Source organism: Peromyscus eremicus, chromosome 4 (genome assembly GCF_949786415.1).
Source record: "Peromyscus eremicus chromosome 4, PerEre_H2_v1, whole genome shotgun sequence".
In the NCBI taxonomy this organism is placed as follows: domain Eukaryota; kingdom Metazoa; phylum Chordata; class Mammalia; order Rodentia; family Cricetidae; genus Peromyscus; species Peromyscus eremicus.
The window spans coordinates 136,710,416-136,731,120 of NC_081419.1; the positions used below are offsets into that span (position 1 = coordinate 136,710,416).

The 20,705-nt window shown below is 44.4% G+C and overlaps 1 protein-coding gene across 2 annotated transcripts; it reads right to left on the reverse strand.

The window, feature by feature from the left end:
* Positions 1 to 6,233: 6,233 nt before the first annotated feature.
* Oser1 (oxidative stress responsive serine rich 1) lies at positions 6,234 to 20,317 on the reverse strand. 2 transcript variants are annotated; one of them, XM_059261856.1, is made up of 4 exons: positions 20,186 to 20,317; positions 16,404 to 16,520; positions 12,089 to 12,202; positions 6,234 to 7,498 (listed from the first exon to the last, which is right to left on the reverse strand). In XM_059261856.1, the coding sequence occupies exons 2-4, from the start codon at positions 16,478 to 16,480 to the stop codon at positions 6,817 to 6,819; spliced, it is 873 nt and encodes a 290-aa protein (XP_059117839.1). In that variant the 5' UTR covers positions 16,481 to 16,520; positions 20,186 to 20,317; the 3' UTR covers positions 6,234 to 6,816. The 2 variants fall into 2 exon arrangements, with proteins under 2 accessions (XP_059117839.1, XP_059117841.1); XM_059261858.1 differs by lacking the exon at positions 20,186 to 20,317 and adding an exon at positions 17,506 to 17,551.
* Positions 20,318 to 20,705: the final 388 nt, after the last annotated feature.

A 20,705-nucleotide genomic window follows, 5' to 3' on the forward strand; every position in this document is an offset into this window, starting at 1 on the left:
ACCCGATACCACACCCAGCCCAGGTACCTAGGGAGAACCCTGTAGAAGGAATCAGCTCAGGAGGCTGGGGAGATGGCTCAGTGGGTAAAGTTCCTGCCATGCAAGCATGAGGACTTGGGTCGGATACCCAGAACCCATTTTAAAAAAAAAAAAAAAAAAAAAGGCCAGGTGTGGTGGCATAAGTTTGTAATTCCAGAACTGGGGAGGTGGAGACTGGCGGGTCCCTGGGGCTCACTAGCTGGAAAATATAGCCTAATTGGTTAACTCCAGGCTAATGAGAGACACTCTTTAAAAAAATGGGGGGGGGGTTCTAAGGAATAACACCCCAAATTGACCTTTAGCCTCTACACACACACACACACACACACACACACACACACACACACACACACACACGGGAAGGAGGGAGTGTGTGTATATCAATTCATCCCTTTTCCATCTCTCTGGAACACACACACTTCCACGAGCAGGGAGGAGAATGCCCTCCCCTCTGTTCACCTAACACCACAGGCTGTGAGCTGTGGTGGGATAAGACTCACTTGGAAATACTCAAGATCGTTCTTTTTGCAATATTCCCCTTCCCAAGTCTGCCTTTGCTCCAGCGTCCCAAGAGCCCATGAGGCCAGGCTTCATAAGGCTCTTGGGGCAGGAGCAAAGGATGGGTTTCCAGCACCCAGGTTCCACCAGCCTCCAGTAAGAAGAAATAAATGCCCAGGACAAGGAAGACACTGTAAGCCTAACTCGTTCAGGGTAAACAGGAATGATTCTGGGAAAGGTAAACACCAAGAAAGAATATGAAGCTGGTGTGTGTGCATTCATACGTGTGTGTGTGTGTGTGTGTGTGTGTGTGTGTGAGAGAGAGAGAGAGAGAGAGAGCACGCGAGTGTGCACGTGAGTGTGTTCATAGTATGGCTGGAATGGAGAAAGGTTAGAAATCAAAAAAAAAAAAAAATGAGGCCCAAGAGAACATTAGACTGTTGCCTGACTTCAACCATGTTTATCTGACATATTTCCAGGTCCCGTGATGATTTTGGCCACTGAACATCACTGCAGACATTTCTTGCAGTGTTCTCTGGGCAGAATGTGTTCTCTGCCTTCCTCTCTACTGATAACCAGTTCTTATGACTTGCTCCTGCTAACTGCTGGTTCTCATGATCATATGCATAGCCACTGACCTTACAGAGTCCCTTTAGTGTCCACACGAACTATCACCTTGGCCAGGTGGCTGGCATCTTGTCCAGGTAGACCTTTAGCCTGCTCAGGCAATTCCCCCCTAAGAACACTTTTCCCATTTCTTTCCCAAATTCTTTCCAGCTTGGAAGTCACAGAAAGAGGAATGAGCATTCCAATGGAAAAGATTATGGGTGCCTCTAAACGTCCATCAGTCACTGTAATGATAGTCTAAGGTTAGGTGTATTCCAGGAGGAGTTTCATCCACATACATTTAGCCCTGTTCACCCCTAGTAGCTCCCCGTGATGGATCCCTGCCAGAAGAATCACCTACAATCTAAATACTAACTACCTTGACATTTCAGCACTCTATTCCTTCATGATCACCCTGTGGTTTTGCTCCTGATAGACCACATCACTAGTAAAGAAACACTTTGATCTTGTAAAAACAAAATTCAGATTGCAGAATTTGGCACTGGCCTTATCTGGCACCCAGCTATGGATGAGCTTTCAGGCAAGATGTGGCTTTTTTTTTCCCCCAAAAACCAAAAAAAAAAAAAAAAAAAAAAGCCTGTGACTTTTGGGGAAAGCACGCCCTCTTGTGGTTATGTGTGTATTATAACAGACTTTCCTTAGATAAACAAAGTTCTCCAAACTGGTTTTAAAGCTGTATGGGGTTGGAGAGATGGCTCATCAGTTCAAAGCAACCATTGCTCTTGCAAAGGGCCTAATTTCGAGTCCTAGTACCCACCTAGCTCACAATCATCCCTGTAATGCCAGTTCCAGAGGATCTGATCCCTTACACACTGTATGTATATGGTGTGCAAGCAAAATATTCACACACAAGATAAATCTTTGGGGGGGAAGAAATCTGTGTCTTCCCGGGATTTTTGCCACTGTCTGGCTCTGTGTCCTGAGAGGCAGTCTGTGGTGGTATTGTGTTCCCCAAAATATTGTGTACCCTAATAAACTTATCTGGGGTCAGAGACAGAACAGTCACTAGATCAAAGACTAGAAAATGGTGGCACTCACACCTTTAATCCTAGCATTCCAGAGACAGAAATCCCCCTGGATCTCTGTGAGTTCAAGGCCACACTGGAAACAGCCAAGCATGGTGAATCATGCCTTTAATCCGAGAAAGCAGCCTTTAATCCTAGGGAGTGATGGCAAAAACAGAGAGATATATAAGGCGTGAGGACCAGGAACTAGAAGCATTTGGCTGGTTAAGCTTTTAGGTTTTGAGCAGCACAGTTCAGATGAGATCCATTTGGATGAGGACTCAGAAGCTTCCAGTCTGAGGAAACAAGATCAGCTGAGAAGTCGGCCAGGTGAGGTTAGCTGTGGCTTGTCCTGTCTCTCTGACCATCCAGTGTTCACCCCAATACCTGGCCCCGGGTTTGATTTTATTAATAAGAACTTTGAAGATTCCTGCTACAGCCGTCACTCCCTTCCTCACTTGCTTGTTTTTCACATAGGGCTGCCTCCCGGGGAGCCCAGGATGGAGGGAACCTAAGAGGCGGAGCTGAATTCTGAAAGCGGGAGGGGGAGGGAAGCCCACGTTCCCATGGAACCTTTTTGCATAGTGGCGGGGTCAGCACCTCTCCCCAAGGTCTGGCTTCTCCCAGACCCCTGTGCAAAGCAAGGATTCCTTGTTCTACTGTATAAATACTTGCTATGTTCGTGTCTCACACCCCTCACGTCTGCAGTGGCTGCCCCTCTGTCCCCTTTCATGTGTGCAGCTGAGGCTTGTTAAACTGCTCTTTCAGTTGACTGAGTAACCTTTGGTTAGCCTCAACATGCTCCTGCCCTTTCCCTGACCATTGTACCGGAACTTTTCTTTTTTGAGACAAGGTTTCACAATGTTGCCCTGGCTGGCCCTAGCAATCCTGGGCTCAAACTATCCTCCTGCCTCAGCCTCCTGAGTAGAGACCACAGTAAGTGCCTAGTACTTACTTGAATGTATGCGTGTGCACTCACATGTGTGTGCTTTACACTTAGCTAAATCCCTGAGCCCACTTTTGTCAATTTTTAAATTACATCTACTTCTTTGTGTGTGTACACGTGTGTATGGCACAGTGCATGTGGAGGCCAGAGGATAGGTAACTTTGAGGAGTTGGTTTTCTTCTTCCACTACATGGGTCCCAAGGATTTAGGTCATCAGCTGTGGTGGCAAGGGCCTTTACCCCAAGCCATCTTGCCTGCGCCTCTGATACACTCACTGCCTAAGGGTTCTCTTCTTAAGTCTTTACAAAACTTTTTGTTGTTTTGAGACAGGGTTTCTCTGTTTAGCCCTGGCTGTCGTAGATCTCAATCTATAGACCAGGCTGGCCTCAAACTCAAGAGATCCACTTACCTCTGCCTCCAGAGTACTGGGACTAAAGGTGTGTGCCACCACTGCCTGGCAAACATTTTTTTTTCCCCTTAAATTGTTTATTTCAAATAGGTCTTTCTAGCAGTTTCAGGCCTCACCCCCACAAAAAAAAAAAAAAAAAAAAAATGAGCAAAAAAGTACAGCATTCACACAAACTACCCCTAATTTCTTCTATTAAAATCTTATACTAACATCATTTTTAAAATTCCATATATTGGTAGCTCCTGAATTTGGCTCTCCAGCTGTGCCTCTCCTCCTGATTTCAGTAATTATGCAAGCACCCACTCAACTGCTCTACACAGCTAATAAACATCAGACAAGAACAAAACCCAATCCCCAACTCCCCTCCCAAATCCATACCAGCTCTTAACTTCTTAAAAGCTGCCAGAATATTCTTAATTCCTATCTTCCTCACACCCTTGAATTGGTCTCTCTTCTACTCTACCTTAATTCCAGAACGTTCCCCCCCACTATCAGCTATCCAGCCACTAGAAGCTACAAACTTCCCAATAATCCACTCTGTAGCCAGTGTTCGGGTCCCCATGCTGCATGTCTGCAACCCCAAAACTTGAAGGCTGAAGGTGGGAGTCTAAGCCACTAGGCCTACAGTGTGAGACCCTGTCTTCAAACTTGTCTCTTCCTGTTTCCTTCCCTTATAGCCCCCCCCCCCCCCCGCCCCCAAATGGCTATCTCACTCACTAGGAGCCAAAGCTTTTCAAACTACCCACTGGTTATCCACAAATTGACCCCACCCCACCCCTCTGACCTCACTTGTTCGAGCAACCTTCAGATTCTAGTGGTTCTGTCCTTCATGAGTACTCTTCCTCAACTGTCCATACAGCTCACTTTGTTTCCTTCAGGGCCAACGCCACGTTAGCATAAACACTTCTGGGCCTGAAATGCAACAGAAATCCCACCTCCCTACCCCAACCCTTCCTATCTCCTAATCCTTTTCCAATCCATAACCACTTACATTCACCTTTCCCCACTGATAAGGACTTGTTCTGCCCACTGTTGTATTCCCAGCCCGGAACAATGTGACTGCCTGTGCTAAAAGAAAGACCCACAATGACCACTTAGAGTGCCAAAATAAAAGCCCGTGGAAACTAGGTTCTAGTTCTTCAGTCATCACAGAATCCTCTTCTCAGGACCTATCAAATTAGTTTGGTAAACCACCCACATGGCCCCTAGGCCCTTTGGCAAAGGCCCAGTGATGAGTCACATCCACAAAGATCAAATGCTCTCCTGAAGGACACTAAATTGAAATTTGCCCAATTGCATGAGCAGGGTAATTTTTAACCTCAGGATTCATGTTTGTACTTGTTAAGACAGGGTCTTGGTTTGTAGCCCAGGCTGGCCCTGAACTCTTGAGTCCTCCCCAGTTGTAATTACAAGTGTGAGATGACACCCCAGCAGGTAACTATTGGCTTATTCCCACAAATCTGAAATTTCTAAGCTCTGATCTGACCCCTTCAGGAAGTTACTAGGTCAGTGGGACTCTTCCTTTATAAGACAAAATGAAGACTTGGGAATGCGTCTGAATTCATTTTAAGTCACTTGCTAACTACAAATACTTCCCCCACAGATAAGACCAACACTACTTGTTGGACTGGAATCCTTACACTCAATACCCTCTGTAAGTGGCTCTCTGTGGTCTGGGAACCCCTGGAATCTGGACCTTTTGAGGACTCGGAAAGGTCAGTTTTCATGGCACTGAGACATTCACTCTTAGAGGTGCCCAAGTTCCTGGTGATCACCTCATTTATAGTCTCCTGAGAGAATACAGGCAGATGTCCTGGAATCCCAACATTATACAGATGTGCAAAACCAATTGTCTTGTCCTGAGAAAGCTGCCTGAAGATGTACAAAACAGTACCCTGTGACCACCAGTGCCACTTTCAGCATTTAGTGCCACGGTAGCATTTGGCTCCTTGCTCTACTGATAGCCTTTTCTTTACTAGATGTACACTAAGCTAGCAGCCGTCTTCCAAAGCTTAGACTCTAGACTTTTCTAATACGTTTCTTACTTCTCCCAAGTGCAAATGACTCATTTGTGAAGTAAAGATCCTCTATCCTGAGGCAAGCCTGGGGCCAATGAGGTGAACAGCAAAGGCTTACCCTGCAATCCAAATGAAACAAACTTCCTATTATCTTCCCATGACTGGACGTTTTCACAATTGGTGGGTATGCATAATGCGAATTAAAATAGAAGCTACAAGGCACATATAAAATGTGAAACCAGGCCAGCACGGTGGAGCACACCTTTGATTCCAGCACTCAGGATACAGAGGCCAGTCTGGTTTACAGAGGAAGTACCAGGATAGCCAGAACTACATAGAAAAACCCTGTCTTAGGGAAGGAAAAAAAAGAGAAACCAAATCACCTGAGAAAGGTAAGGATTCACCCTCCCAGTTAAAAGCGAGCTCAGGCCCTTTAACCAAACTTTGGCGGGGATTTTACAATGATTCATCCACCAGAGTGTATGAGGATAAGTATGAAATCCTCTTCAAGGATTGTGGGTAGGAGATGACAAACATCTAGAACATATGAGGCACAAGACCTGTATTAGAATTGGCTGCAAGATAACATATCACAAACACCAGAGAGGGAGACGACACACTTTCACACATACCTCAAATACTTAGCAGCAGCACGTTAAACAGCTTGAGAAACAACACACCATACCTCTGGATAACAGCACCAGCGGGGGTTTATTTAGTGATAGTAAGGTTAATGACTCCCTCAAACAATATGGGACAGGCCACCTGGTTTATTCAAACTGAATCTAAACCTTAGATCTGACTCAACAGTAACATAAGAAATCTTTAATGACACAAACCCGTGTTAAACCAAAGACAGTTTAAATGAGTCTTAAAAGCTCTACTACCGGTGGGCTGGCATCTACAACATGAGTGTTCAGTTCAGTTACAAAAGCACATTGGAGTTTCTTGGCTGCCACATCTTAAGCAGGTCTGAAATATGCCGTCTTACAAGAATTTCATACATCCCCACTGCTGCCAGTCTCCAGTCATTATGGTTTCTTCAGCCCTCAGAGCATATTTTGGCGAGATTTTCTTTGACCTGCTTGCCTTAATGGGTACGTAAGAACTCAGTAAACTGACATAATGAAGATTAACTGAGATGCCAAGAGTTTTTATTGCAAGCACAGTGAGCAAAAAGAGATGTCTTCTCACAGAGTGGCCACCAGGTCTGCCGTTAACTAAACCTCTGACAACCTTTCATTGGTTTAAAGCACACGAATCAGCTTCTCGTTATCAGGTGTACATCATCTCTGCCATGTGGGACATTTTCTTAGGGATATACAAGTAATACTCCATGTAGCCTGATAGGTCCTCAATGGTCACATCATCCACATAGACACGCGCTTGCTCGGAACAGGATCGAGGGGAGCCAGACAGAGTTCTGGTGTGCAGTGATGGAGAGTAGTCCTCAAGTGATCTTCGTTCTGGGGCCAAAGGAGGGACATTCTGCAGACCGGAAAAGGAATACACTTCCATATCCTGCCATCTCTTGCACTGGCACTCCTTGCCTACACACGCACATGGCTTGCCCTGGCTTAGCTTGGAAACAGATCGAAAGTCAGAGAGATCACTGGCCGTAAGACTTTCTTGGGAGACTTGGGTAGCATCAGAGGGCTCTTCTGTTTTACTCTCTGATGGGAGCCTTGGAACCAAACTTCTCAGAGGCTCAATGCCTGCCCCTGTGTGATTAACATCAAGAGAAGTAGAGGTCTCTCCTGCGTTGAACTCTTTGGGGCTTGCAATTCCCAGCCCGCTGCTGCTGTCGGGTGGCTCAGTCTGGCTTCTGTGCTTGAGCTGGCAGCTGGGAGATGCTGTTGAGCTGCAATGTATGAACTTGGGAGGATGAAGGACAGGAGACTTAGAGCGTCGACGACGCTGGGTTCTCACTGCTCCTCGTGAAGACTTCCTTGTAGACCTACAAGAGAAAAACACACAAGAAGATGTGGAGATACAGAGTCCTCCTGAGAGAGGTCATAGGACAGCTGGAAACAGACCTCTGGGTGTAAGGTCATGAATGCCTCCATTCTCAAACTGCTTTAAGTCTTTGTCTCAAATGTTCAGCAACCCGCACTAGCAATCTGTAGAAACAAGTGAGGTAACACATCATCTTCCATGCTCAGCTTCTGGGTGTGGGAGAAGCAGATAAAAGCTGATGCAGTTCCCCCAGGCAGAATGTGGCTCCAGCACCAAGACTAATGCTACAAAAGCCACTGTGCCAGTACTATCAAGCAAGGCATCAGCATTACAAATCACTCCTATCACTGGCAACAGCCAGCAAGAACAAACAATAACAGTAACACAGAACTGGGGAGCCGGCTCCGTCAGTGAAGTACTGGCCACGCTAGCACCCATGTAAATAAGCCAGGTGCAGCGGCATGCACCTCTAATTCCAGTGCTAGAAGACAGGAAGATCCCTGGGACTTGCCCAGCCAGTCCAGACAAGTAAGGGAGCTCCAGATTCAGAGATTTTACCTCAAAAAGAAAACCAGGGGGAAAGCAATTGAGGAAGACAAACAATATGAACCTCTGCTCTTCACAAGTACTGAGTGCACATAGACACACAGAAATATTCTCATTCATATTCTCTCTCTCCTTCTCTCCCCGCTTTCTCCCTCCCCATCAGGATTTGGTGTCCCTGAAATTTCCAGAAACTGGGAATTATTAGATGCACTATATAGCTACTTACAAAACATTTAAATACAAAACTGAACGAGGAAAAGCAGACTTAAAACTGCCAAGCAAAATTGGGGGGGAGATGGGGGACGGGACAGCAGGACTTAAAACAGGGTTTAAAAGGAAAAAAAACAGCTTTTTATTTATTTGGGGGTACACATATGAAGGATATCTTTTGGGAGTTGGTTCTCTCCTTCCACCATGTGGATCCCAGAATTCGAACTTGGAGCTCTGGGCTTGGCAGTGCTAAAGTACCTTTACCCACTAAGTCATCTTCATGGCCCTGATATGGAACTTTGAGAAATAAAAATCACACCGGGTGTGGTGACACACACATTTAATCCCAGCTCTCTGGGAAGCAGGCAGGAGGACCTCTGAGTTTGAGGCCAATCTGTCTAAATAGTGAACTACAGAACAGCCAGGACTACATCTTGACCCTGTCTCAAAGGAAGTTGGGTGGGGGTGGGGGTGGGGGTAAGAGAGAGTAGGGATGAGAGAAAGAGATGGAGGGGGTGGAGAGATGAACTGGGCAGGAAGCACACACCTGTAACCCCAGCCCCTAGGAGCTAGAGGAAGGATTGTGAGCTCGAGACCAGCCTGAGTTACAATGAGACCTTATTAAAACAGAAAGGGAAAGGAAAATAAAACTGCATTTGGAATTAAATGGAACAGGCTAATATAATAGTGCTATGAGAATTACTGAACAGGAAGATAAATCTATTTATTACAAGGGTCAGCAAACTGCACCCTCTAGAGTAATTTACATCTGTCCCTCTACTTGCTTCTTGTTAGGGGTGGGACACTTGGGTCAAGCCACGAGCCTCACACATGCTCAGCATGTACTTTGCCCCCTTGTTTTTGCAGAGCATGTGGACACTGCCCACAGTGGGCTACAACTGTGAGCCATGGAGATGAGTCTGAGGTGACCCTTCACTCCTCTTCTCCCCTGCTTTCTTCTCTCCCACCTTCTGGGGCCTACCAAGCTACCATCTACAAGTTGGGACCTGCTGGGCATTGAGAGGTTTAAGAATCCAACCAGGACAAGAGAGATGACTCTGGGTATAAGTGATTGTTTCACAAGCCTGTAACAAACAGGCTTCAATCCCTAGAATCCATGTAGACATAGAGAACCAACTCCCCAGGATTGTCCTGTGACTTCTACATGTGTGCTATGGTATATGCCCACATCCGCACGTATACAAACAAATAATAAAAAATAAAAAATCCAACAGCATCACAAAATCTGAAGGCTAGAAGAGCACACTAGGAGATGTGCGTATTTCACACAGCGTAAACGGACTCTGGAGCTGCCCCTTACCGCCCACTCCAGCAGAACCCCACCAGGCTGTCCACTTCATCTTGAAACTGCCTGAGCAACTGAACAAGAAGAGCCACCAGGACGACGACGACGGCAGCAGTGAGCAGCCTTCTCTTCCTGGAAGCTCCTACACAATCTCCTCAGCGTTAGCCTCTTGGCCTCCAAACCCTAAAATATTTATTGGGTCTGTCTGTCCATCCCTCCCTCCCTGACTCCCCACCCCCTGGTTTTTTGAAACAGTGCCTCACTGTAGATCAAGGCAGGCCTCAATCTGGAAATTCTTTCTGTCTCTCAAGTGCTGAGACTACAGTTGTGCTTACCACGTCACTCTATAAAAGGTCTGCTAATCTGTGGCCTAAAAGGTACTAGAGAAATGGGGGGGGGGGGGGGATCACATACAGGTTGTCAATCTAACAGGACGAAATCTAGAGTCTGTTTAAGATACAGAAAGGACTGAACAACATGGCTTAGCCATAGAGTGCCCACATAGCCGCAGAGTACCCCAGATTTAACCCTCAGGGCCACAGAGGGAACAGTCAATGGAAGAAGACCTGATTTAGAAAATCATGGCTAAGATCTTAAAAGCAAAACATTTACACTGACGGCAGACAGAGTCCTTTCAACAGCAGCAGAGAAGACAACAGAGCCAGACCACAACAACCGCGGAAAGTGCTGAACAACTGCCTACGTAGAAACAACCATTTCAGATACAGCCAATCTATCTTCAAAACAAGGATGAAATAAAGGTATTCTCAGATAAAGCAAAATATAATTGTTACCAAACTTGGGGTCATGATCTGTGCCCAAGAGGCCAGGTTCTATCCTTAAGAAGACAATTAAGCCAGGCGGTGGTGGCGCACGCCTGTAATCCCAGCACTCGGGAGGCAGAGCCAGGTGGATCTCTGTGAGTTGGAGGCCAGCCTGGTCTACAGAGCTAGTCCAGGACAGGCTCCAAAGCTACAGAGAAACCCTGTCTCGAAAAACCAAAAAAAGAAAAAAGAAAGACAATATTAATAATAAAAAGCAGAAAAATGACATTTATTCAATGTGGCCACATTGAGAAGAAGGGCAAAGTATTTACCAACAGGACACAATATTATATAATTTCAGAGGTAACCATTCATAACTATTTGCAGTGCTGGGGAATGGACAGCGCTTCTCATTCTAGGCAAACACCCCACAACTGAGCTATCAGACACCCCAAGGGGAATCATTCAAATGCACTCTACACAAAGAGCAACACAGAGCCTTATTTACCAACAGACTTTCACCAAGAAAAAATGAGGTTGTATGTGGCAAGGTGTAGAGTACAAGAATCGTGAGCAAAGAAACTAAAAATGCAAAATACAGATAAATTAACACTAGAGTAAGGATGAACCCTAACCTGTGAGATTAAAGTAGAACAGGATTGGCATACTGAATAACCGCATCATGAAAGGCAGACAATCAAGTACCAACATGATTTATAAAACTAACTCTGGCCTTTTTATCAAAAGCTTGATAGTAAAATTTCAAAGCCAACTACTTAAACAAAGCTGAATACCGTCTAATTAGTAGAGGTAAAAAAACGCAATTTTTTCAAATCATTTTTAAAGGACGAAGAGGAAGGGGAAGTAGGTAAGGAGGGAAAACAGAAAGTCTAACAACGCTGTGCATGGTCCCTAATAGGGGAAGGAAGGAAGTACTGCCCAAGAATTCAAAGCCAGCTTGGGATACACGGGAATTTTAGAATAGCCTGGGGTATAGAGTGAGATGTCATGTCTCAAAAATAAAAGATGTTGGGGGCTGAAGAGATGGATCAGTGGTTAAGAGCACTGACTGCTCTTCCAGAGGACCCAGGTTCAATTCCTAACACCCACATGGCAGCTCACAACTGTCTATAACTCCAGTTCCAGGAGATCCAACACCCATAGCAAAACACCAACACATAAAATAAAAATAAATTAAAAAAAATTTTTTTAAAGATTTTTTTAGAAATTGTAAAATAAAATGGCAGACATGCAAATATACCAATTATCAGAATAAATGCACTAAACAAAGCAAAAGAAAAAAAGAAAAATGCCCTGATTAGACTGAATAAAGAACAAGACAGAATCAGCCACAGGCTATTTCTGAGAGATACCAACAACTTAAAAGCAGAGTGATTAAAAAGCCAGGAAAGAAATACACTGGTCGCACACTGGCAAAAAAACAGGACTAGTAACACTAATTCCAGACAAAGCAGACCTCAGGACAAAAGTCACTGCAATATCACATAATAATAAGGCTGGGGATATAGCTCAGTTGCAAAGTGTGCTTACCCGGCATGCACCAGCTGACACATGGGAAGCTGTTGCCCAGGCCAAAGAGATGGCTTAGCACAAAGGTGTTTAAAACCAACCTGAGCTTGATCCCTGAAATACTATGGTGGAGAACCAACTCTTATGAGTTGTCCTTTGATTTCTATACACACTCCTTGGCAGGTACCACACCCCAAATAAATAACTGTAATTTAAGGGGAGGGGGCACTCTTACCCATGCCAACTGTCTTTAGATGCACACGTGGTTTTAGGTTTGGTGTCGTCTGTTGCTGCTCTCACTGATGCTCTGACACTCGTGCCTTCTCCAACAGACAGAGACATGACGGACCTGAGGACAAGAACAAAGTTCACTATGATGGAAACTGTATCACGAGGGGAACTTTCTACCTCACTAATCCTAATGCAACTCTGAGTGACTTATTTTCTTTCTCATTTACACTTCTCAAAAGTGTTCAGTTTTTAATGTAAATTTTCCCCCAAAACCAAACTGAAAAGATCCCTAAAAGCCCATGGCTGCAAAATCATAAGCGAGAGAATGATCTCTAAGTGCAACCAGCAGTGGGCTATAAATAGACTTTGGGCTGTTTGGGGCAGATCAAGTCGTCTATGTTCAGGGAGAATGTAAGTGACACTGACTACTTCTTTTACCTAAGAGGCACAGCCGTAAAAACTAAGATCAGGAGCCTATCTCTAAGAGTCAATTCAATTAGCAAATGATCTCATTTTGAAGTATTTCACAACTTTTAGAAAAATTTTCCTCCTTTTGCAACTGGTCAATCTGAAATATTACTCAGAGTTAAATCGTTAAATCTTTTAAAACTATACAAGTACTATGGGTTCCCAGAACATTTAAAAAAGAATCATCTGTACCCAGACTACCAACACCAGCACCTTGATATAAATCTTTCCAAAACACACATAGCACAAGAACCTCAGTTTGATCCTCAGAATCAACAAAAGTCAGGTGCAGTGGTGTGTGCTTGTAATCACGGGGCTGGGTAGGGAAGACAAGATCACCAGACAGTCAGCCTAGCCTACTTGGCAAGCTCCAGGCTAGTGAGATATTTTGTCTTAAAAACAAACCAAAACAGATGGAATAACCCATGGAATAACATTCCACATTGTCATCTTCACATGTGAAGATGCTCATGCAGATACTCGAGCACACACACACCTCCATACACAGCCAAGCATGGTAGTGCTGGATTATAACTCTAGAGGCAGAGGCAGGAGGATTGTGGAAGTTCAAGTCCAGCCTAGGCTATGTACAAAGAAAGGTAAAGGTCAGCCTAGGCTATCTAGTTAGACCCTAAAAGTACTTTTAATGACACGAGAGCACATTTGGATCATCGTAAGAGAACTACGGTAAATGCCCATGTACGCCGTGGTCTAAAACCCTATGCCTGCAATCCCAGCAACTCAGGAAGCCAAGGAAGATCACAAGCTTGAAATCAGCCTGGGCTCAACAGCCAGACCTTGTACATGTCTCAGAAAAACAGCAAACAAACAAACAAACCACATAGGCATTTTATATAAATGGTCTAGAGATTAAAGTAAATTGTGACTCTTACAATTATTTTATAGTCATATTAAAAGGTTTATTGTTTTATAACAAAGACATTGGCCCTGGTAAGACAAATACCACTGAAAATCAAAACCTGTTGAACAGGCTGACGCTAAATCCCTGGCAAAGCTTAATGCGTCAGTCCTCAGCAGTCCCTTCAGCAGGGTGTGTGACAACAGCATGGGACAGTCAGAAACATATGCTGCACTCCAGAGTCTTACTCTGCTTAGTCACGTTACTGACTCATCCCTTCGACTCTTGGTTTTCTCAAATATTCTGTTCCTTCTTTCCATAATTTTAATAAAGGCATATCATATGCTACAAATATACAACTTCTTTAAAAGTTGTATTTTATTAGGGCCGGGCAGTGGTGGCGCACGCCTTTAATCCCAGCACTTGGGAGGCAGAGGCAGGTGGATCTTTGTGAGTTTGAGGCCAGCCTGGTCTACAGAGAGAGATCCAGGAAAGGCGCAAAGCTACACAGAGAAACCCTGTCTCGAAAAACCAAAAAAAAAAAAAAAAAAAAAAAAAAAGTTGTATTTTATTATCTATAATTTGTATCTGTGAATGGGCATGTCCATGTGAACAGGGTATGTGCTTTTGAGTGCAGCCATCTGCAGAGGCCAGAGGCATAGGATCTCCTTGGAGCAGCAGTTACAAACAGCTATGACATGGGTGCCGGGAGTTGAACTGTGGTCCTCTGAAAGAGCAGTATGTGCTTTTCACCCCTGAGCCCTGTCTCCAGCCCCCAAATGTGTAATTTGCAACCATAAACTGCATGGATATTTTACAAGACATTTTATAATGGTTTAAGTAACTTTTAGTGCCATCAACAGTTTAATTTTATTTTCAGCTTAATTTTACATTCCAGTTTCTTTTTTCTTCCTTAAAGCAGGGTCTCTTTTATGTAGTCCTAGCTGTCCTAGAACTCCCTTGTAGACCAGGCCTCAGTACACAGAGATCTGCCTGAATGCTGGGATTGAAGTTGTATGCCACAACACTGAGCTTACATTTCAATTTCTTAAAACATCAGAGAAAAGTCTGCATATGAAGAGTTACTTATAAAGGTTTATATACTAGAGGATTTGTATGCATTTATGTGGCTATTTCTAGAATTTTCTTAGTTAAAAAAGTCACATCCCAAATCACCTAGAATATACTAAATTAACAATCTAAAATTATGCCTTCCCGCTTTATTTCCTTTTCTCAAAAAGGCTTACCAAAGGCTAGGGGATATAGCTCAGTAGCACAGCACACACCATGAGCAAGGCCCCAAGTTCTATCCCCAGGACAGAGCACTCACATCAAAAACAAACGACAATGGTAACAACAAAAAGTTGGTATGGTGGCACATGGACATAATTCCAGCACTCATAAGACTGAGAAAGGAGGATTATGATGGGGAGGCCAGTCTTGGATACATAATAAGACCTTGTCTCAAAAACACCTAACAGGGCTGGAGAGATGGCTCAGAGGTTAAGAGCACCGACTGCTCTTCTAGAGAGGTCCTGAGTTCAATTCCCAGCACCCACATGGTGGCTCACAACCATCTGTAATGAGATCTGGTACCCTCTTCTGTGTACATATAAATAAATAAATCTTTAAAAACAAACAAACAAAAAACCCAAAACAAAAAAGTGTATTTAAGTATTCATATGGCAAAAAAACATGCTGGAAAAAAAAACTTGGGAAAGTGATACTTTCCTGAAGTACCACTAAAGCAAATGTGAACATCTTACCATCCACTGTGAAAATCTATCGGCATAAACACTCTAAGGTGGGCCAGATACAGTGCTAGTCACAAGCAGGCAGCTATTAGCATCTATTTAGTTTTTACTTTGTAAAGTATTCCCATGTGGTCTGCAATGGATCACATGGAAGAATGGCTAAGAGCAGGTTCTGGAGCCAGACACCCTGGGTTCAAACTCTATCTGTAACTTCTACCAATAGAAAGTGACCCAATTGTGTGAGCAGCCTCTCTAAACTAAGACAATGGCAGTGTCTATCTACTACAAGACAGAGAGAAGGTTAAATGTGCTCCTAGATGTGTGCCAAGTACTTAGTGCCGAGGCCAAGAGTGAAATGCTGGGGACTAGGACTGTTATTACTACTACAGCGCTCAGCTTCGAGCTTCCAGTGTTCAGTTTCCACTCAAACAGAAAAAAAGGATCATAACCATTAAGATTTCATCAGGCTTGGGGTCTGAAGAACTAGAGTAAGGAGAGATCTGACCAGCACACAGATGTTGAAAAGGGTGAAATACTAACACTTAAGAGAGCAACTGGTCTGTGGCTGTTCCATTTAGTTTGGTCAAAGGCTCTAAGACTATTGGTCTTGGTAACAGACCCTTACTGAATACAGGCTTCCACTGAGAGATTCAGCAATTAGAGACTGAAATCAAGAATGTCTTCATAGACCTTTATTGGGCCAATTCACTTTTAGTTTAAAAAACAAAATAAAATACTGTGATTCCCTTGAGGTATATGAGAAGTCCCTGGTGGGATACTACTTGATTTAAGGCTTGATTAAATTAGGGAAGAGGGACTGCCTCAGAGTTAAGAAGAAACCAAAACACTCAACCTTAGAGTAAAAACCAACTACTGCTTTTCAAGTTCAATCAAATATTTACAAAGAATTTGTCAAAGTCAAAGTATTATCATTTACTTACCCTAGGGTGAACAAAAAAGTCAGAAGAGGAACATTTTTTGTTTTTGTTTTTGTTTTTGTTTTTTTGAGACAGAGTTTTTCTGTGTAGTTTTGGTGCCTGTCTTGGATCTCACTCTATAGACCAGGCTGACCTCAAACTCAGAGATCCTCCTGGCTCTGCCTCCCGAGTGCTGGGATTAAAGGCGTGCACCGTCACTGCCACCACCACCCAGCCCCAGAAGAGGAACATTTTAACCAAAAGGACTATTTAAATCCAGTAAATAAATAATCCCAAGTCACACATTACATATTCAATTACCCTGATGCGTCCACTCTTAGTTTCTTGAAGGCAGTTTGTAGGCTCTCCTCCTCTCCATCCTTAGCTTCAGATTTCATTGTGAAAGTTTCTGCACTCCTATGGATGTTTCTGTGAATACTAAAAAGGAAATAAGAAAAGTGAAAATTGTTAGAATCAAAGAGTATATTTCCTTATATGATTACTGTTAAGAGGAAAACATCCTTTTATTTCTAAGCTGCAGTTTACATAACCAGACTATAGGGCTTATTTCTTAAGAAAATAAATGAAATAATATAAAAATATATACAAACTACCATAGAATTCAAACCACCTAATTAGTTGATGCCAACATTTTACAGTTTTTGGAAACAAAAATCTAAAAGCTATGTTTCAGGCTGTAAAATGAGGGGAGAGGAGCTCCCTGATTGTACATGTATAGAAATCTATCAACAAAATTACCATTAGAGATGGGAGAAAGCTCAAATTGTGACACTCTGATTAATTAAAAAGCTATGAGTATTTGCCTAGTCTGACCCTAACAATTCTAATTCTGACTCTATGACACACCACAGCATTTGTACAAAGCATTTTAACCAATATCTCAACAACCATGAAAAACAAGATGCTACTGTCGTCGTTAGAGCAGGAGTAGAGATTTACTTCAGTCATCACTGATCATTTTATACTCTACTCTGACTGTTAACTTTATTTGGTGTTTGCTACCTTGAAGTGCCACAGACATTAAACAAGAAACAAAATCTGTACTGAAAACAAGTAAAGAAAGCAGAGCTTCTCTTTAGTTACAAGTAGGGGAGAATACAAAGAACACTGTTGTACAGATAGGACTCTGGCTCTCTTCTTAACCAACTAGTTCGACTACTTGAATTCCTCAATTTCTGCTCCTCTGATTTTCCATTTAAACATAGGAAGGAAATAAAGGATCATCAACTAAAGCAATAAGAAACACAAACAAGTCTTTTAATAAATTCTCAAATCTAATCTTCAAATTACCAAAGTACTAAATCTTGAACAAATGAACACACCAGCATCCAAAAGGGGAAAGGGAGGGAAGAAAAGACTAAAAAACAATAGAGAATTCTTTAAAGCCAAGGATATACTTTACCTTTATTTCTAACCTGGTACCCCCTAGCCCCACCCCCACCCCCACCCCCACCCCCAGGCACTCTCAGAGAGAGCAGTGCCTCTGGATCCTTGGGTACTCTGATTCTAGATCAGCTTACTTCTCAGAAGTGAGCTGTATGTTATTGTGAGACCTCTACTATTCCAAAGGCCAAGATGTCACAATGTTGGACATTTATGTTTATTTTCAACCTCAAAGGACTTAGTTTTCACTTCAACATCAGAAGTCAACATAAACTCTCTCCACACATACTACTGTTTACTTAACCAGGTCATAAACACGAGGAAACCTCGTTTACATGACTGGAAGCTTCACAGGTCACTAACTGCACTGGAGTAGGACTCCTCCAATACACACTATTCTATACACTAGACGGAGGGCTGAGTTCTAGCAGGTCTTGAGTGCCTCACATCTACAAAGGTCTATCACGGGCTATAAACAAGTTTTTGTTGTTGTTTTTAGTTGGCTGGTTGGCTTTTGTTTTTTCAAGACAGGGTTTTCTGTGTAGCCCTGACTGTCCTGGAACTCCCTCTGTATATTACACTGGCCTCGGAGTCATAGAGATCAGCTTGCCTCTGCCTACAAGTGCTGGGATTAAAGTACTGTGCCACTATTGACCAGCTAGAAAGTGGTTTTTTGCCTTTCTTTCTTTTTTTTCTTTCTTTCTTTTTTCTTTCTTTCTTTCTGGTGCCTGTCCTGGATCTCACTCTGTAGATCAGGCTGGCCTTGAACTCACAGAGATCCGCATAGCTGTCTCCTGAGTGCTGGGATTAAAGGTGTGCGCCATCACACCCAAGGTTTGTTGTATTTGTTTGTTTGCTACCACACTCCATTGAAGCTAGATTTATAAGGACTGATGAGATGGCTCAGAGGTGGATTTACAGGGACTGGTAGGAAGATGGCTTAAAAAGATGGCTCAAACAGTAAGGATGCATGCTGCTAAGCCTGACATCTGAGTGTGTTTCCCAAAACTTGAATAACACAAGGAAACAACTCCCTAGGTTGCCCTCTGACCTTCATATGCAATACTCTCATATACATAATAACGCATGTAAAAAATTTAATAAAGTGTGACTTATAGTTCTCTCAATCTGACTTCTGTGGCAACCCCAGTCAGTATTTTAAATACACATCAAACTACATGTACAATGGTGAACATCACAGGCAGAAATTCACTCCTTTCACAAGTACTTCCAGAATTCCTAGCACTAAGTTGCATGCCACAACAGAGGCTGACCTGAACACAGGGGTCCTGGGAACCCCATTTCTGTAGAGATGGTGTCTCACTCCTGCCCTCCAGGATCTCATACTTGGCTAAGTTTTCCACCTAAGCCTGGAAACTTCTAATTACACGGTGCTGACATAATAGTATAACAGATGACCACCCTAAATGTTAATACAAAAACAGCTATATCATTAAAAACCAAAACATCCCCAAATAAAAGTCTGGCTACAGACCAAAACTTCAGGATAAAGTATTGCCTAAACTGTTTTCAGACTTCCAGCATTGTGATTGCTCATCTTTTTCCTCAGTTACTTTAACCCAGAGCAAAGGTGAGTAGTCTTAGGCTTAATTAACCTTGGGAGCTTAGAGCAGAACATGCTTGTAATTACAAAAGGTTTATTATCTCCCCTATATTCCTAGCTTTCCATTCACAAAGCGTCTGGTTTTGCCTATCTTCATCAACATTTTATTTGTGAGACATACTTATTACCCCTTCACTGCACTGACTTCTGGAAGAATCCCCCAAAGGAGCTCAGACTTGAAAAAAGCCTGTATTATACAGAAGTTACTTTGCAAGGTTTTAAGTCAAATCATAACCCAGTTTCTCTTTCCACAAATAGCGTATGCACAATCTTGTTTACTATTTTGAAGTTTTAACTAAGCCCTCCTTACGTTTCAAGTCCAATTCCTCGTTTTCAGTAGCCTGAAAGTAATCAGTAAAGGATTTGCACTCGTCCTCATAAAGTTAAAGCGAAGAAAATTTCTCAGACCTCTAGGAAGCATCTAGAGATGAAGCTCCGAGAAGAAAGCCCTGTCCAGCAACCCTCCAGAACGGCCCCGATAGAATCAACCTGTCCCCAGGACAAAAACACATCCACACCTCTCTAGGCACACCCACTCAACCCCTCAAAAGTCGCAGGACTACAGGCAAAGCAACAAGTTCGTGCCTTTTTACCGAACTTGGGTCTGTCGCGGTTCAACAGGGTCGGCGGGGAAAGGTCAGAACCCGGGGACGACCCGAGCCAGGAGCTGTCAAGGCTTTGGCCCTGCTCGCCCCGGCCAACCACGGACACGGAGAAGAGACTGGAGTGGAGCTGCGGCGCAGAGGACGCGGGAAGAGACGCGAGCCGAACCACAGGAGGCAAAGAGGAGAGGAATGCGGCTCGCAGGGCGGGAAAAGGCGGGAAGGGGCAAAGGGCGGCAAGAAGGGCGAAAAGGGAAGCTGCGGCCGGCGCGGCCCGGGTACCGCGGGAACGCAGGAAGGCGGGAAGCGAAGGCCGCGCACTCCAGGCCGCGGCGGACGAGGGCCAGGCCGGGCCAGGCAGTCGGCGCAGGGAGACGATGCCACCGGACTGGAGGGCAGGACTCCGCCTCCCGAGGATGGGAGGCCTGGCGGACGCGACGCCCCGGCCCTGCCGGGCACGTCAGGCCACTCACCTCCTCGCAGCTAGGGTGCTCCCGGGGATCCGGCCCCGTCGGTTCTAAGCGTCTCTCCGCGACCGCCGCGTCTGACTGACCCGGATCCAAACCCCGCAGATAGGGCGGCCCGCGCCTTTTGAGTCGCACTGCGCCTGCGCCACGTAGGCTCGCGCCCCGCCCACTGCTCACGCTCCTCCCACCCCAGTGACTCGGCAGCGCCGGCGGCGGCAACTGCGCAGGCGTAAGGTGGCGGCCCCGCCTCTCGACGGCTCTGCTCCAACCCCTCTCCGAAGCACGTGCGTCTTAAGTCATTTCCTGTTATTCTTTTCGCTCCCTCCGCCCCCTGGCTTGGGTTCGCTCCCCGCAGGCTTTTGGGCGTGCCTACTTCCTCTTCTCTATCACGTGAGTGCTTGACTTGGAGCAGCTATCGAGCTACCTATTTTTGCATGATGTCGCCTGGTTCCTTCTTCACCCGTTGAAGTCACAGCAAGGCAGCGGGATTCGGCGGGCTGCGGGAGTGTTTGCGCCAGCCGAGGCT

What these genes read in the sequence shown, in the direction of transcription:
- Oser1 (XM_059261856.1), bottom strand. Translation starts at nt 16,480, where the DNA reads ATGAAATCTGAAGCTAAGGATGGAGAGGAGGAGAGCCTACAAACTGCC. An exon ending in CTAAGAGTGGACGCATCAGG is followed by an intron (nt 12,203 to 16,403) that starts GTAATTGAATAT and finishes TCTTGTCCTCAG; the next exon opens with GTCCGTCATGTCTCTGTCTG. An exon ending in TCTAAAGACAGTTGGCATGG is followed by an intron (nt 7,499 to 12,088) that starts GTAAGAGTGCCC and finishes TTTCTCTTGTAG; the next exon opens with GTCTACAAGGAAGTCTTCAC.